The sequence below is a fragment of the Astyanax mexicanus genome, chromosome 16 (genome assembly GCF_023375975.1).
Source record: "Astyanax mexicanus isolate ESR-SI-001 chromosome 16, AstMex3_surface, whole genome shotgun sequence".
In the NCBI taxonomy this organism is placed as follows: domain Eukaryota; kingdom Metazoa; phylum Chordata; class Actinopteri; order Characiformes; family Acestrorhamphidae; genus Astyanax; species Astyanax mexicanus.
This window is the reverse complement of record NC_064423.1, coordinates 31,869,745-31,886,780: the sequence shown is the minus strand read 5'-3', so window position 1 is coordinate 31,886,780 and position 17,036 is coordinate 31,869,745. Positions and strand designations below refer to the sequence as shown.

The following is a 17,036-nucleotide window of genomic DNA, read 5'->3' as shown; positions in this document are numbered from 1 at the left end:
GCATGCAATACTTAAAATTTGAATACATATTTTGATTCTTAATGTAAAAATATATAATTTGATTTAAAAAATAAAATGAATTTTATATTAAACACAAAAACAGTGCAGCTTTGCAGCCATAAACAACCGATTTATAATGTTTTTATTTTCTTCTTTTTGTTTCTGTTTTTCCATATTTATTTGCTATAGTATCATTAGTTTCCTTAATAATATTAAAAAAAATCTTAATAAATATTAAATATAATAAATATTAAAAAGTGGGCGCGTGAACACGTCGGCGCCGGAGTGACGTAGTGACGCTGTCATCGTGTGCGCGCCTGGCGGGAAACTGGCGCTGCTTGTGTTTCAGTTCGGAGAGTAAACACTTTATAAACCTTTATAAGCAGGTAAATACTGGGTTGTGTGGACGCGCTTCTGGTTGTTGTGCATGCTTACTAATATTTTATATAAACCTGAGGCCTGTGCTGCCTTTATATTCTCTTATAAACTGAGTTAGAGACTGAAGAGTGAGAGAATCAGGGCTGTGTTGATTCTGCTGCTGCTGCTAGTATAGTAGTTATCCTAGCTGTTAGCATACTAACCTGTAGAGCTGAGCCTCAGTACAGTAACAGCTGCATTACTACTGCTGAAACTTTAAAACATCTGTCAGTGTTGTATGACCAATCATACAAGTGTGTGTGTGTGTCTGCTACTTTTACAGGGTAGGAAACATGCAGGCTTTTCTGAAAGGATCTACACAGAGTGTTAAACCACAGAGGGATAAGGCCACAGCTGGGAGCAGTGGAGAGAAGAGACAGAAACCGGTGCCATGGGTGGAAAAATAGTAAGTGAATGACTATATGTATTTTCTTTGTCTAAAGGCATTAGAGGTGGTCAATATTATATCGTATACAATATATCGTGACACAGAAATATCATGATATTAAAAATCGTAAATATCGTGATAATAGGGCTGTTCTGTCTTAAAAGTAGTCTATTATTCACTGTGAAGCTTTAGGTGTATTTATTGTATAATTGTTTTAGTTTGCAATTTATATGCATGCACAAAATATTCTGCAATATTATTTGCTGCATTATATTATTTTATGCTGTATTATTTATTTTGCCACATTATGATTATACTGTTATACTATTATACTATATTCCTGAAATGAATGAATTTTTTTTGTTTTCCTATATCGCCAAGAATATCGTTTTCGCAAAAATACCCTGAAATATCGTGATATTATTTTAGACTCATATCACCCACCCCTACTAAAGGCATTAGAGGTGGTCAATAAGGCACTAAAATAATATCACAATATTTTATGGTATTTTGCAATAACGATATTCTTGGCGACATGACAAAAATTTAATAAAATATTTTCAAGAATATACTGATCATACTATTGCAGTAAATGTATTTTTCATATAATTGCATGTAATATGATATGCCAACCCCTGTTAGAGATTTCCACCTGATTGTAACAGAAGTAAATGATCCAACATGTCATGATACTAATAATGCACTGTATTATAGCTGCCTTAAAGTGATCCATTGTAGAAGACTGGCCTACACTTCTGGAGTAAATTCAAATTCAGTCAGAACAGCCTATTCAACAACTTAACTTAAAAGGGGTGGCAAACCATGCCGACATGCAGTATTTCATCACACTTTTAATCACTTAAATATAAAACAACATTAAAATTCTATTGTTTGCAATATATGAGTAGCTAATACACGCTTAAATCTTGTTTTTTTTTAAGCTGTATGATATTTGTCAGCCTTGCTGGATGACATCTTTAGATTCTCATTTAAAAGTATGTCCATTTTAACAATTCTGGATAGGAGACAATGCAAAATCTGCATAATGTCACTGTCCAGCAAAAGCACTGCCTGTCTTTCTGACATATTTGTATTGGTCTGGGCATAATGTAAAATACAGTTGGCAATCAAAAAGGGAAAAACAGTGACAGGCTGTATGTTGTGTTGTGGTATGTTGGTAATAAGCAATGTAAATTATATACACCGATCACTGGCATACGCCATAATATTGGTATGGTGTTCAATCAACTTATATTAGAGAGGAATTCATGTTTTCCTATTATTAGTGATGGGTGTTTTTTTTTGTAGCACTGATTTGCAACAGTATGCATATTATTATTTTGTATTGAAATATACCATTTTGGATTTTGCATTATAGCTGTTTCTTTGATAACTATGGAGTAATAGTTTCGTATAGGTTGTTTTGATGTTGTGTGGTAGTGTGAGTTGTAAGGTGGTGTTGGTTGTATAATGGTAGTTTAATTTGGCTGTCAGAAAAACGTGTCTTACTTCAGGATATGTATTTTATCCAGTTATTGTGATAACGTTAACCACAGAATTGGTCTTATGTCTGGTGCCTTTCAATACCACTATTAACAATGAATCTGTGATTGTTATGCTGAATTGTGCAAAAGTACAAGAGCAGGGTTGAAGATATGTATTGTTTTTGGTAAAATTACATCACAGTATGCCACATTATAGACTTTTGAGTTATTAAGTTATAAAACACTCAAAAGTTTTAGGGTTCTTTATAGTTCATTACATTGTTAGTCAGGGTTGCTGGCAGTGGGTGATTGAATTAAAATCATACGTACTTATAGTTTTTGATGTTTTTTTTAAATGGCACCACTGGCTCTATTTTGTTTGTTCTAATGACCAGTATAACATTATGACTTATAGAATGTCTTTTTTTTTCTTTCACAGCAGGCCTAAGTGTGTGGATGAAGTTGCTTTTCAAGAGGAGGTTGTTGCGGTATTGAAGAAATCACTAGAGGGCGCTGACGTAGGTTTTCTTTTAATTAATTAATTTATTTTTTATTATTAAATATACCTTCAGACATGATGTTATATTAACATATTAATTAATTTATTTTTTATTATTAAATATACCTTCAGACATTATGTTATATTAACATATATTAATTAATTTATTTTTTATTATTAAATATACCTTCAGACATGATGTTATATTAACATATTAATTAATTTATTTTTTATTATTAAATATACCTTCAGACATGATGTTATATTAACATATATCTTAATCTTATCTATATGACATATTAAATTATACATTTTAATTCCTTTCGTTTTAACAGATTATTTAATATATATTAAACATATTTGCTGTGGAACAGATAATAAACAATAACTTTCGAATAAGCACACTTTGAGAGTCAGGTCAGGCCACTGATGGCTCGTGGTGAAGATCTGCAGAGCTGGGTTTACCTCTCTCTTTCTCTCTCTCTCTCTCTATCTCTCTCTCTCTCTCTCTCTCTCTCTATTGTACTATAAATAGTAAATGCTTGTTCTCTGCTGTAGTTTCTTCTCCTTGTGTTCTGTGCCACTTGTGTAATTGAATATGTGTGAAGCTGAAGGCATAAGCACTTCCCTCGCTCCACTGTGTCTCTGTCTGTGCAGACGAGATGAGTCCTTCTGACAGACCTCACCAATGCAGTGCATATTTTTAATCAGAATTGCTTATGTGCTGTTTAATCTTGTTAAGCGTATGGTTGACATTTGTGCATTCATCTGTGTTTGTAGTTTGTGAAAATCACTTTTCTCTTTGCATTTAGCTCCCGAATCTACTGTTCTATGGACCACCTGGAACTGGAAAGACATCCACTATTCTTGCTGCAGCAAGAGAATTATATGGGTAAAACCACCTTATTTTTATTGTTTATTCTACATTTTTATTGTATGCATTTCTGAACTTTTGAGAGACATGGCCACTAAAAATTGCACACATATGGGTTGGGGCTGCATTGTGATATTTTGTTCTGCAATATATATTGCAATGCTAAAAATACAGTAATTTCCCCAAATTTCAGCATGTCAGTAATTAAAATTGTATAAATGTTAATTGTTTTAGTTTGCAGTTTATATGCATGCACTAAATATTCTGCAATATTTTTTGCATTATATTATTATATGTGCATTATATTATTTTATGGTATATTATTTATTTTGCCACATTATGATTATACTATTATAATATATTCCTGAAATGAATGAATTATTTTAGTTTTCCTATATCGCCAAGTATATCGTTATCGCAAAAATACCCTGAAATATCGTGATATTATTTTAGAGCCATACCTAAAGGCATTAGAGGTGGTCAATAAGGCACTAAAATAATATCACGATATTTTATGGTATTTTGCAATAACGATATTCTTGGCGACATGACAAAAATTGAATAAAATATTTTCAAGAATATACTGATCATACTATTGCAGTAAATGTATTTTTGATATAATTGCATGTAATATGATAATTAAAAGATGTCATGATATCAAAATTGCAATTTGTGCGTCAATGATTGGCATAAAAATAAATGGTATGAGAGAGAAATTAATGAGATTGTCATGTTCAATGAGAATAGTATGTTTTTTTTTGTGTGTGTGTGTGTGTGTGTGTGTGTGTGTGTGTGTATTGACACAAAACATTATGTAATGAGACTATTGCACATGTGTACATTGCAATATCAATTTAAAAACAATATTATGCAGCCTTAATTGGCTCTGCATTGTTACACATTTCTGGTGAACATTTTCTTGCTTACTTCACCAAAGTTACATTGTGAAGCTAGTAGCATACTGAGCCCAGAGTAGAAATTACGACAAAATTATGACAAAGCGACATTGTCCTCTTTTACAATGCACTTATGTTTTAGGGTTAATGCTTCTTTATTTGGCCAGCTACATCAGCACTAAATGTACTCCCCTCTCTCTGCAGCCCAGAGCTGTACCGCCAGAGAGTGCTGGAGCTGAACGCCTCTGATGAGAGAGGGATTCAGGTGGTCCGGGAAAAAGTAAAGAACTTTGCTCAGCTGACAGTGGCTGGTACACGACCAGAGTAAGTTTGTGATGGTTTAAGAAGAATATTTGATCAGTAATATTATTAATATATTTAATTTGGCATTAAGTTCTGCTGTTGTTCTTTCAGTGGGAAGCATTGTCCTCCATTCAAAATCATAATACTGGACGAGGCAGACTCCATGACCAATGCTGCCCAGGCTGCTCTCAGGCGCACCATGGAGAAAGAGTCGCGCACCACACGCTTCTGCCTCATCTGCAACTACGTCAGCAGGTCAGGAGAGATGTTTACCCTTCACTCTAGCTACACTCTTAACTTTAGTTAATTCACACGTAATTAGCATCTTGTTTGCTGGCAGTTTGTCATGTTTCAGTCTGTTGTGTTTTTTAATTATATTCGAATTATGTGGGTTCTATTGTAACAGGATCATTGAGCCTTTGACATCTAGATGCTCCAAGTTTCGCTTCAAACCCCTCGCCAATGACATTCAGCGAGAACGGCTTGTAGAAATCTGTGAGAAGGAGAACCTCAAGTACACCAAAGAGGTAAATATTGGCAACATGTTGGTAAAGGCTTCCAATAAAATCTATATATCATGGTTTTGGATTTAAACTCATAAGGGCAGTTTCCTAGACCGGGATTAGGCCTACTCTTAGGGCGTTTCTCTGGTCTGAATCAGTTAATGAGTTTATTTACTTGGAGCGTTTTCTCGCTCTGTACGGTCTGGTTTCACATAGGCATAAATGTAAACGCACCGAAATGCTCTTCAATAAACCACGCGAGCAGCCTGTGTCCTCTGATTGGTCAGAGCTGTCTGACACGGGAGTACGTTAAATATAAATATACGAAAAAGTAAATACAGCGAGAAGATTTTGTGTTCCAGCGCAAATATCTGTGCTTTAACACTAAACGCTGAAACGCTGCACTTTCAAACACAGTGTTTCTACATCCAGCGCAGATTTATACATAATAAACAGTCACGGGGCTGTGAGCAGTGAATGCAGCACAGACGGCGCGTGCATGGACACAGTGTTTGTTCACAGCTGTGGTAATTAGCGTTATCTGGCTAATATATCAGTTTAAACTGTGCTTGCTTTATCAGCAGTTTAGCTCAAATAAATGGCTTATATTTAATAGCTGGATCCAATCAAGACCGGATCACGTTCTCACCACAAGCAAACCGCTCCAGAGTTCGTTTGGTACCGGACCGAGAACACCTCCTGTAGCTGGTCTCGGTCCGGTTCTTTTGATCCGCACCCGAGTGCGATTACTGTTTTCACACCTGCTCAATCAAATCGCACTAAAGTTACAAACGGACCAGAGTTCGTTTTAACCAGACCAAATAGTGCTGGTGTGAAAACGCCCTTAAACTACTACATCGCTTTTTGAATGGAGATTTTCCATCGACAGGAATACAAGGTCTACCATTAGGCTTTTAATCCTTGTCCCAGAAACTGACTTATAATCTTCAGAATAAAAACTAGAAGATTGCACAACAGGAAGAACCCTTATTAAAAACACCCTGGTTAAAATAACAAGGATACACTATGTTATGTCCAAATGTTTTTGAACACTGCTTCTATTAAATGCATTTAGTCTACTTTATGTTGCTCCTATTGCTGACACAGATGTGCAAGTGCACATATACAGCTCTTCTAGCCCCTGCAGAGAAGCACTGACAATAGTATAGGTCTCTTTAGAGCAGATAAACACACAACCTATTAGTTGTCACCATGTCAGGCCCATGCCAAGCATGGGATAGGGTGATGTAACATCAAAAAAAGTTTGGCATGAGTTAGGAAAGAGGTATGTTTGTGGTCATTTCCTCACCTTAATAACTTACTAACAATCCTGTTGTTAAATGCAAGGAAGTCCACACAGCATTGTTCCAAAGTCTAGCAGAACACCTTCCCCGGATGATGGATAAATTTATATGTAACAGTCGGATCAGTCATTAAATCACTGTGATACTAAAGCTATTAAAGCACAACATTGAAATCATATTGATTTTTGGCTGGTGTTGTCAGTCAGAAGTGATTCTACAATTACACACTCAGAGGACAATAAAATAATAGTTTTTAATGTCAGTTATTGCACAACGTTTAATTATACATTTGATTTATACATCTTGAACAGAAATATTCATTATCTATATTCTTTTACAGGGAATTGAAGCGCTGGTGAAAGTTTCTGAGGGTGATCTGCGGAAAGCTATAACGCTTCTCCAGAGCACAGCCAGACTGAGTGCAGAGAAAGAGATCACGGAGAGTATAGTCATAGAGATTGCAGGGGTGAGTCCTGAAAATACTGCTAAAACTTAATTTTAATTTAAATTTTTTCTGTAGTTTGAAAGTTTTAAAATCATGTTTGTCTTCTGTTTTCAGGTGATTCCACCTAAAGTGATTGAAAATTTGCTCCAAATCTGTTACAAAGGCACTTTTGAAAAACTGGAGGCTGCTGTGAAGGTGTGTACTGGTGTGTTTTATATGAACTGATCTGATTTGTAGAATTTGTAGGTGTTTATTAATGCTTTATGTTTATATGTATGGTAATTTCTTACAGTCTAGGTTTGGGCTAGGGATGAATTTGCTCTATAATGCACGTCAGATACTGTAAATCAGGGGTCGGCAATTAAGTTTGGCCGCAGGCCAGATATTTCCCAAGCCAAAAAAATTCTGTTTTGGAAAATGAAGTGTAATGGGATGGAGCGCTACAGACTAGTAGCTCTCCAGCCCAGATGGTTGTTGAATCCAATTGCAGAACAGTTGATCTTAAAGCAAGTAAACTCAAGAAGAAAAGAAAAAAAAGCGCAATAAAGCTGGCCAGAGAAGCATTTTATATTTATATTTTATAATGTCATTATAATTCAAACACCCTCACGGGCCAGGTGTTTGATGCTTGCGGGCCATCATTGCCAACCCCTGCTGTAAATAATGTATATTAAAACATCACAAATATGTGTAAAATCATATCCGTGTTGTTGAGGCCTTTTCTGTTACAGTATATATACAGTATATATTGATTGTCCAGCCTTTTTAAATGTTAAGACTCTTAAATATAAAGTAGTGCATATTTTGTACTAGTTATCTTTTTCATTTGTCAGATTATCTCTCTGTCTTAACTATTTTCTCAGAATATGATTGATGAAGGCTACGCTGGCACGCAGATTCTTACCCAGCTCCATGACATCATCATAGAGGAGAGCCTAAATGACAAACAGAAATCTGTTATCACAGAGAAGATGGCAGTAAGTATTCTATTGCATTGCTGTAGAGTATTGCAAACAAAATATTGTGATACTTCAGTATATTAAATTTAAAAAATATTTTTACACATATAAACATGTATACACATACACATAGGTATTAGAATTTTATGATTGTTATTTTTATATAATGGTACACTATTAAAACTCCTGACAATGCTGTGTTTTTTATGTTTCTCATTAGGTGGTTGATAAGTGTTTGGCAGATGGAGCTGATGAATACCTGCAGCTGTTGGGCCTTTTTTCAGTCATAATGCAGCAGGCCACGCAGAGCAGCTGAGTTCAGTATGGACTGTAATAGAGACTCATTTTGACACACATTTTGACCTTTTGACTTTTTTTTGTTTGTTTTGTACTTAGAAAAAATATGTAATTAAACTTTCTTACCTTTCTCACAACACTAGTGTTTCGTGTTGTCTAAGAATATACAGTATATATTGTTGCTGTCCTATGAAAAACGCTTATCAACATTTTTGTCATTTCTTGATGAACGGACCAATAGAAATTCTTCAAAATTATCTTTACAAGTTTTTTTTTCTCTCTCCTGTAAAGTTGCTGTATTGGGGATAAGTGTTTTTCATTGGACAGCGATGATAATACTGTATAGTATACATTCACTCGTCATCAAAGACAAAATACCTGACCAAAAATGTTGTTTAATCACACTTTATTTCAAATTTTGAACATAATTTGAGCATAACACGGTAAACCTTGAAGAGATGATTGAAATGTAAAATAAAAACACTATGGTATTGTGGTCTGCTTCAACAGGCAGGGGGCTATTGCAGTGAAGTACATCAGTGGTCACAGTAAATACTGGATCTGTGTCTGAAACGCTATGGACTAGGTGTGAGCTGTTGTTCATTTGCTCTAGTCTGAATCAGTTTAAGAGAAAACCCTAAGCGCATCAAAATACGTCACAAAAAACACATGGGAATGTTCTTCCTTCTTATTCACGTAGCTGTCTGGGGCGGAGCAAAAGTGTAAAAACAGAAAGAGTTTCCTGTGTCCTACTGCATATTTCTGTGCAGTTTCTGGAGCAATGGCAGAGATGGCCTTTGTTCATAGCTGTAGTAATTAACTGGGTAATAAACTATGGGTCTGTTTAGCTCAAATTTGTAAAGTACACATGATTGTTGGGTTGAACCAAGATACATCACCCTAAAAAAGACACCTCAGAGTTGTAATGCGTTCTTTACAAGTGGTTTAAGGGGTTTTAAGAGAATTTAGCACTCTCAGCACCATTTCCAATGGCTGGAAAAGCTCTATACTGTGGGGAAACCAATTAAGTGGCAACTGGGCTTAGAGACGACCCTTAGAGTAGGGCAACAGCAGCTTATAAAGTTATACTCAGTGTTAAAAGCTAGGCTACAGTGATGTGGGCAATTTCAATGCCATAAACCAGCCAATACAAGCAAAACTCATTATTTTTCCTGGTAAAACCACATATTTCATGCAGAGCTGAAATAACAAGGTTGTAAACAGGTTTGTAAAACTGCATCTGAGCAGTTGTCACCAAACGAACTGTTTATGTGTCAAAGAACAACTTTTAATACCCCATAAATGCATTCTATGGAACCTTTAACCAACCTTACCAACCCACATCTAATATTAAAGGCTCAAATCATTAGTGGAAACACAGAATTTGTGAGTGCATTAACTAGTAAATAAAACACAAGCAAGGTTTGTGAACTGGGAAGTTACTTAGTGCATATACTGTAATTGTAGGCTGTACTGTCTTTAAACTGTAAGAGACAGTTTCCCAAATAGGGTTTAAGCCTATACTTGGACTAAACCCTGCTTTGAATGTAGCTTTTCATATTGGAAAGGCTTAATCCCAGTCTAGAAACTTTACTTTAAAAGTTTTACTCTATCAGAAAGGCCTGTTCCTGGAGCGATTGTTGATTAGTCCGAGCACAGAGAAGGCACTTGCTGCTGCAGTCATCAAACTTATGGCCCCAATAGCGCGAGTCGCCTGAGGAGACAAGAGACCAGACAACACAACAGAACAAAATATCATGAAAAGTTGAGCTGAACTTTGGCAATACACTTTACTTCTGCATTATTATTTTTTCCTGCATAGAAGACTGGTTCACATAATATCCAAGACATCCAGCTAACAAACTCTGTTCAATATAAAAAGGAGAAGGACAGACCTGCTCTGATACGCCCTCCCCGTATCGCAGTAGGGTGACAAAGTGCTCGCAGTTACTGCCCAGCAGGTCATAAGACACCTCCTGATCAATCAGAATTTGGGCTCGATGAATGATCTCAGAGACGGGTAAAGGGGTGTGATTGTCGTCATATTTATTGTTGACTCGAAACGTATCACCCCCCACCACGTCCTTCAGGAGCTGCATCCTGACCACGGCCTTCCGACTGAACACCGACTTCACACTGGACATGGCAGCAGCTTGACTCTCATCTGGGGAAGGGGAAGTAAGAAATGAGTGTGAAAGTTGCACACAGTAATGATTACATCTTTATGTATTCTTTGTGTATTTTATTCATCCATCACAGTTGGCTCTGGGTTCCTAGGTGGTGCAACTGTCTAAGCGTTTTGTTCAAAAGAGCCATAAATGATGAAAAATCCAACAGAACATACTTGGCTTCATTCTCTCCTCATTACTCACTGCAATGCTATTTTCTGAATAATATAGAAGAATTTGCATTTATTTGTCTCTAAATCTTTGCCATTTTATCAGAAACACTTTAACCATATACAGTAATAGAATCAACACTAACTTTAACTGTCATGTGCTTGGTTGACCATTCTCAGTGTGACAGCAGTACCCATATACAGAGGTATTGCTAGCCCTTTTTTAGGGTTCAAGTATCACTAAAACGACAGTTTGTCTCTGCTAAGCTAAAGATGATTTAATGTACATTATTAAACATAATGTATTGTGGCCTTTTCTTGTGGTCTTGCTGAAAATGAAATCTGCATCTTCATAAAAGTTGTCAGCAGAAGGAAGCATGAAATGCTGTAAGATTTTCTGGTAAAACACTGCACTGACTTTAGACTTGATAGAACACAGTGGATCAACACCAGCAGATGACATGTCTCTCCAAACCATCACTGATTGTGGAAACTTTACACTAGACATCAAGCAGCTTGGACTGTGTGTCTCTCCACTCTTCCTCCAGACTCTGGTCCTTTAATTTTCTAATGAAATGTAAAATTTACTGATGGTTTGGAGAGATATGTCATCTGCTGGTATTTCTCTGCTGTGTTATATCAAGTTTAAAATCAGTGCAGAGTTTTCCTGTACAATCTTACAGCACTCCATGCTTCCCTCTGCTGACAACTTTTATGAAAGTTGGTACCAATTGGTCTTATTTAATATAATATATTTTCTGAGACACTAATTTTTGTGTTTTCATTGGCTGTAAGCCATAATCATCAACAATAAAATAAATTAATGCTAAAATAGATCACTCTGTGTGTAATACTAATCTATATAATATGAGTTTCACATTTTGAAATGAATTACTGAAATAAAGTAACTTTTCAATTATGTTCTCATTTTTTGAGGTGCACCTGTATATATACATATATATATATATATATATATATATATATATATATATATATATATATATATATATATATATATATATATATATATATATATGAACAGGCCTAAAGCACTGACCAACTGGTGTAAGGTTGATGATGTATCCATCTCCCAGATAGAGCGCCCAGTGCTGATAAGCTGGTCTGAAGATCTCAATGAGGTCACCAGGTTGGGGTTCGTTGTAAGGCTCAGGTTCACTAGTGGCCATCTGTAACAAAAAATTATGCCATTCCGTAAGAGGTCAGTAAGTAAACAATTTAGAACACTGTCCTGCTGGTGAAATATGCAAACAATGAGCACTGGAGATCAATGTAAAATTATTTTAATTTTTAATTTTAGAGCATTTTATTTAGACCATTAATCATGATGCGGGGTACAATACCCGATCATTTTTTTATGTTTATTACAGCCCAATGTTACGTTAAAAAGATTCTGCAACCTCTCTGAGCGCTCACTCACACACGCCTGTGTGCTATTTCAGCAGGACAATACTCTTTACACTGCTGCAATCTCAAGAGCAGGCATTGAAGACAGATGCCATGCCATGCATTGCAAGACCTATGCCCAATTAAAAAGATGTGGGATACTTTTGGGTATATGACTGTATGGGATGCATTATGGCCTAGACTTTGCAATTTAAAACACAGTTAAAAAAACATTTAGCCCTACTTAAATAATAGTAATTATACTTACAGTAGAGTTTGTCCTTGGTTGTTTATCCATCATCCCACAGCATGATTGCACTCATTCTATAAGAAAATGAAAAATATTTCAGACTGGTTAGGATTTGGTTTGGTTTTATTATCCCAACCAGAAATATTTGGGGTATATATAATATATCTTTTCTGGACTATCCAAGTTCAACAATTCATTTTTTATCATCAGTAAAGTTCATATATATGTATATTTATACTGGGGTATGAAAAAGTTTGGGCACCCCTGATCATTTTCATAATTTTCCTTTATAAATCACTGGTTGTTTGGATCATCAATTTCAGTTTGTGTTCATACAGCAGATGAACACTGTGATGTTTAAGAAGTAAAATGAAGTTTATAGAATTTATAGAAAGTAGAGGTGTGCCAAAAAATCGATTCACATAAGAATCTTGATTCTCATTTACTACGATTCAGAATCGATTTAAAATGTCCCAAAATCGATTCTGAGGGGCGGGTTTTAGACTGATTTTGGGCTGGGTATTTTTGTTGGACCTGGCAACCCTGGGGATAGCGCTTGTCCCTTCAAACGGAGATCTTCCAGACACACACAGAGCGTAGGTGTTTGAGAATCACCGGTAAGATGGCAGAACAAGCATTATATTACCTTAGATTAACGTGTAGTTTTAATGTTTTATGGCAGAATGCTTCATAACAAGCATAAAAAAGATCGCTAGTAGTTAGTTTCAGTAACTGTTAGCTAGCTAACTAGCTAACTTTCCAGTTCCACCTTAAATAACGCTACAGGTGGCAGCGGGCTGCAGCATTTAAGGCGGAACGGAAAAATAACAATAAGCTAATCAGAGCTAATTTCAGCTCCTCATCACAGAGGAATTAAGGAATGGACAATATGAATTAATTTCTCCACCTCCTGCTCCCTTTCTGAAGAAATACAACGACCTTAAATTAACTAGTTAATCAGCAGCTGCTCCTGAACTTTAGCGCTCCAGTGCTATCATCACATCAGCCCAGCAGCGTCACCTACACACCACCGCTAGTAGCCTGGTAATAAATCAGTGTTATTTATTATTTATTTATTGTTCATTAACGTCATTGTGATATCCCAGTGATTCCTCTGTCACTGAGGACCCACATTCCTGCACATTTTATTGTTTTTGTAACACATTACCTGCTTCAGGACCAGTGTATATTTTGGAGGCTTTTTTCAATAAGATTCATAAGCCAGAAGCAGAAATTTTTATAAATCAAATCGTTTTGAATCAAAAATCGATTTTGAATCGAATCGTGGCCCCCAAAATCGGAATCGAATCGAATCGTGAGATAGTAAACGATTCCCACCCCTAATAGAAAGTGTGCAATAATTCTTTGTGGTCCCAAATTGGGAGGGGGGGGGGGGGGGGGTAATGTCCTGGCAGCGTCCTGCAAGGTTTAATATATTATAATATATAATATATTTATTTTAAAAATAGAGTGGTCTGGTGGGTTTGTTGGAGGTAGTTGTTCCTTACATTTTGTACAGTAGTATTTCATTAAAACAGTTTTCACAAAACTGTTTACTTAAAAACACAGAATTTCACACAGCAAGTTATTTACATTAAACTGCTTACCTATTATCACAAGAAATGTCTCTAAAGCCCCAAACTGACAGAATGTTGCTTTAAATACAGTTTTACACATTCATTAAATTTAGTTTTATGATTATGTATCAGTTTGATGCTTTGTTTTTATTTAGCACATTTTGTTGATTGTATTGATTGCTTGACTGTTTTAGTATTATAAACATTACTCCATTATGTTATCATATATTTGCATAACATAACATTATATTAAATGTTAACTAGGCATGTCAGTACTTATATTATCTACTTATTATAACATAAATGGACATGATTTCAATAATAGTTGATAATGGTGATATGGTCTATTGTGTTTATTTGTTTGTTTGTTCACATATATAACAGTGACAGTATTTCAGCCAGTCATGCAAAACCAAACCAATACTTCAATTGCTGTGACTGCAGAATGTAAAGAAAAATGTATTTGTATATATTTCCCAATCTATGATTAATTAAAACTTTGAGGATTATTGCTTTATTATGTCAATTGCATTTAATGGCTTAGAATTACAATAATATTGTTTATTGCAATCATTTCAGGAATAATATATAATATATAATAATATATTGTCCACAAAAATTGCAATCGTGACAGGCCTAATGTTAACATTTCCATAGTTTTATTTTTGATCTAACTGGCAATGTTGACTAAGAAATTTCCTTAACCATTATTACGTAATACTTCAGAATTACTTTCAGAATTTTCCTGAAACTTTATTTCTGTAACCCTACAGACTAACCCAATGACTGGTTCCTATAATCTTCCTATAACCTTTTCAAAACATTGCTGAATTGTCCTTTAACATTCTGTGCTAGCTGGAACCTTTGCCATATTATTGCATGTACAGGTTTACTATAGGCTAACTTAGTTGTAAACAGGAATATTAACTAACTATTTATTTAGATTTTAGTTTGTATCGATTAGATTATATACATGCAACTACAGTCCTCAGACATGTGTAAACTGACTTCCTGTGTAAACAAAAAGACCAGATAGTGCTGGATTATAGAGGACAATGAGGAGAGATGATGTCACAGTCACACACACACACACACACACACACACACACACACACACACACACACACACTTAGACAAACATACACTCACAATACATAGGCCCACACAACCCAGGCACAATAGAATGCAAATAATGGAGAACCAGGTGGAAGAAATGCAACATGCATGGTTTGTGAAGTATAGGATAAATAATAATAATAAAAGGTCTTTAAAACTTCTTTAAATCAACAACCTACAATATTGTATTATCCTGTATTACTATGACAAGGATGACAAAATTAAAACATTAATCATCAGTAGAGTAAATCAATTCATATTATTTTTCTTTTCTTTCATGTTTAACTCAAATTGACATACAATCAGACATATTTGTAACTTGATCTAACTGTTTTGGCTTATTCTGGCTTATACCATGGTCTACTAACCCCCTAGGGGTGATCAGTTTTTCAATTGAACTCTCAGGTTTCCATCACAGCATGAGGCTCTCTCTAACTGAAATATACTGAATTATTAAAACATAGAACCACTTTGTGTTCCAATATTCAGTCTACAATTGAAAAAAGTCGGTTTTAGCTTCAGAAACACACCCTTACACAATCTAGCAAACAATAATATACAACATAGCACCCAATACTCACATGACAGCAGAGATCATTCTCCACTAAAAACCCGATCAGCCCTCCATTGGACTCAAATTGGCTTCAAAAAACACAATCAGAATTTTCGTCCAGTCCGTAAAACAATTAAAAATCAGAGTAAGAATAAAACTCCAGTAGATTATTTTCTCTGGTTGATGTACAGAGAGAAATGTAGAGGATCCAGCAGTGGCAATATTCTTCTGGGTGAACTGACCACGGTCTGAACCTGCTCCGGTGGTAGGCACAGTGTCCCACTCATAGATCAATGCTTTCATTGTGTTGAAAACACCCTGTTGCCCTCTGTTGTGGGAGGGAGACCACTTGGGGGATAACAAAATATTAAACATGTTACTGAACAAGACATCTAGGATTTAGTATAAAGAATAAAGTAAATTTAGTCACTGTACTAATAAACCACCTAAAAATCAGTAGCAGAACCTTTTTTAAAAAGGTTATTTTCATAACAATACAACACAACGTTTACTGGACCTGTATTCAAATAGGTGTTTGGGTGTTTACATGTCTATAGTTTGTTAGTATGTCTATACAATTCACAGATGACAGTTCTTTAAAGCTACAACCACTAACTTTACTAAAGAACCATTAAAGAACCTAAGAAACTTTAAAGAAACTATATAGAGAAAAATATCTTTATGTGCCCTAAGTATCAGGATCATATCTGGACAAGTCACTTTTAATACAGATACAAATGCCTGTAGAATTAAAACACCAGAAATAATTGCTGCACACTGAGAGAATTTGAATATACTATTCCACACAGCAAACAGATTTCTGTCTGATTAAATAGACATATTTTTTATTTGTTTATATCTATATATGTTGCTTTGTGCATCTAGAATATCAGGATTATATCTGATTAAGATCAATCCACATAAAAATGCAAGTATAAACACTCAAGGTGCATTTAAAACTGATATAAATTTGATCACTCAGACCACTCTCTAATGTGCATTCTTCAACCGAAATCCCCCTTAACACAACCAAAACACCAGTAATAATTGGAGCACACTCAATGAACTTACATTTTCCATCATACACAGCTTTCAGATTTCAATCTGATTAAATGGAGACACATTGGATCACCTGTTTATACCTCACCACACTTCACGCACCTTAAGTATCAGGGTTAAATCTATCTGTATAAGGCCAAACCACATACAAATGCACGTGTAAACTCACCCAAGATGCATTTAAAACATATACTAATATGATCACTCAAAACACATTAGGGGGTGAATAGGAGGATCTGAGACACACTCCTACCAGTACAAGCAAAACACCAATAATGCTCGCATCACAGTGAGAGAAAGGTGTAAACAGGGTCAACTCTGAATCGTCCACTGTGCAAATATTTGGTTTACATGTGATGTATAGGTTGGA

At 35.4% G+C, this 17,036-nt stretch overlaps 2 protein-coding genes across 2 annotated transcripts; one reads left to right on the top strand and one right to left on the bottom strand.

Moving 5' to 3' along the window:
* Positions 1-276: 276 nt before the first annotated feature.
* rfc4 (replication factor C (activator 1) 4) lies at positions 277-8,506 on the top strand. The gene is made up of 11 exons (XM_007231787.4): positions 277-386; positions 701-823; positions 2,729-2,807; positions 3,601-3,680; positions 4,763-4,882; positions 4,973-5,116; positions 5,268-5,388; positions 7,009-7,134; positions 7,228-7,308; positions 7,977-8,090; positions 8,293-8,506. The coding sequence occupies exons 2-11, from the start codon at positions 711-713 to the stop codon at positions 8,386-8,388; spliced, it is 1,074 nt and encodes a 357-aa protein (XP_007231849.3). The 5' UTR covers positions 277-386; positions 701-710; the 3' UTR covers positions 8,389-8,506.
* A 254-nt stretch (positions 8,507-8,760) lies between these two features.
* Positions 8,761-16,344, bottom strand: plaat1 (phospholipase A and acyltransferase 1). The gene is made up of 5 exons (XM_007231785.4): positions 15,636-16,344; positions 12,380-12,435; positions 11,765-11,894; positions 10,265-10,533; positions 8,761-10,083 (listed from the first exon to the last, which is right to left on the bottom strand). The coding sequence occupies exons 2-5, from the start codon at positions 12,410-12,412 to the stop codon at positions 9,982-9,984; spliced, it is 534 nt and encodes a 177-aa protein (XP_007231847.3). The 5' UTR covers positions 12,413-12,435; positions 15,636-16,344; the 3' UTR covers positions 8,761-9,981.
* Between the last annotated feature and the right edge of the window lie 692 nt (positions 16,345-17,036).

Bases quoted from the DNA above. Each gene is read 5' to 3' on its own strand.
- rfc4 (XM_007231787.4), top strand. From the start codon at position 711: ATGCAGGCTTTTCTGAAAGGATCTACACAGAGTGTTAAACCACAGAGG. The intron at 2,808-3,600 runs GTAGGTTTTCTT...CTTTGCATTTAG, and splicing joins AATCACTAGAGGGCGCTGAC to CTCCCGAATCTACTGTTCTA. The intron at 7,135-7,227 runs GTGAGTCCTGAA...TTCTGTTTTCAG, and splicing joins TAGTCATAGAGATTGCAGGG to GTGATTCCACCTAAAGTGAT.
- plaat1 (XM_007231785.4), bottom strand. From the start codon at position 12,412: ATGATGGATAAACAACCAAGGACAAACTCTACT. The intron at 11,895-12,379 runs GTAAGTATAATT...TTTTTGTTACAG, and splicing joins AACCAAGGACAAACTCTACT to ATGGCCACTAGTGAACCTGA. The intron at 10,534-11,764 runs GTCAGTGCTTTA...CCCCTTCCCCAG, and splicing joins CATCAACCTTACACCAGTTG to ATGAGAGTCAAGCTGCTGCC.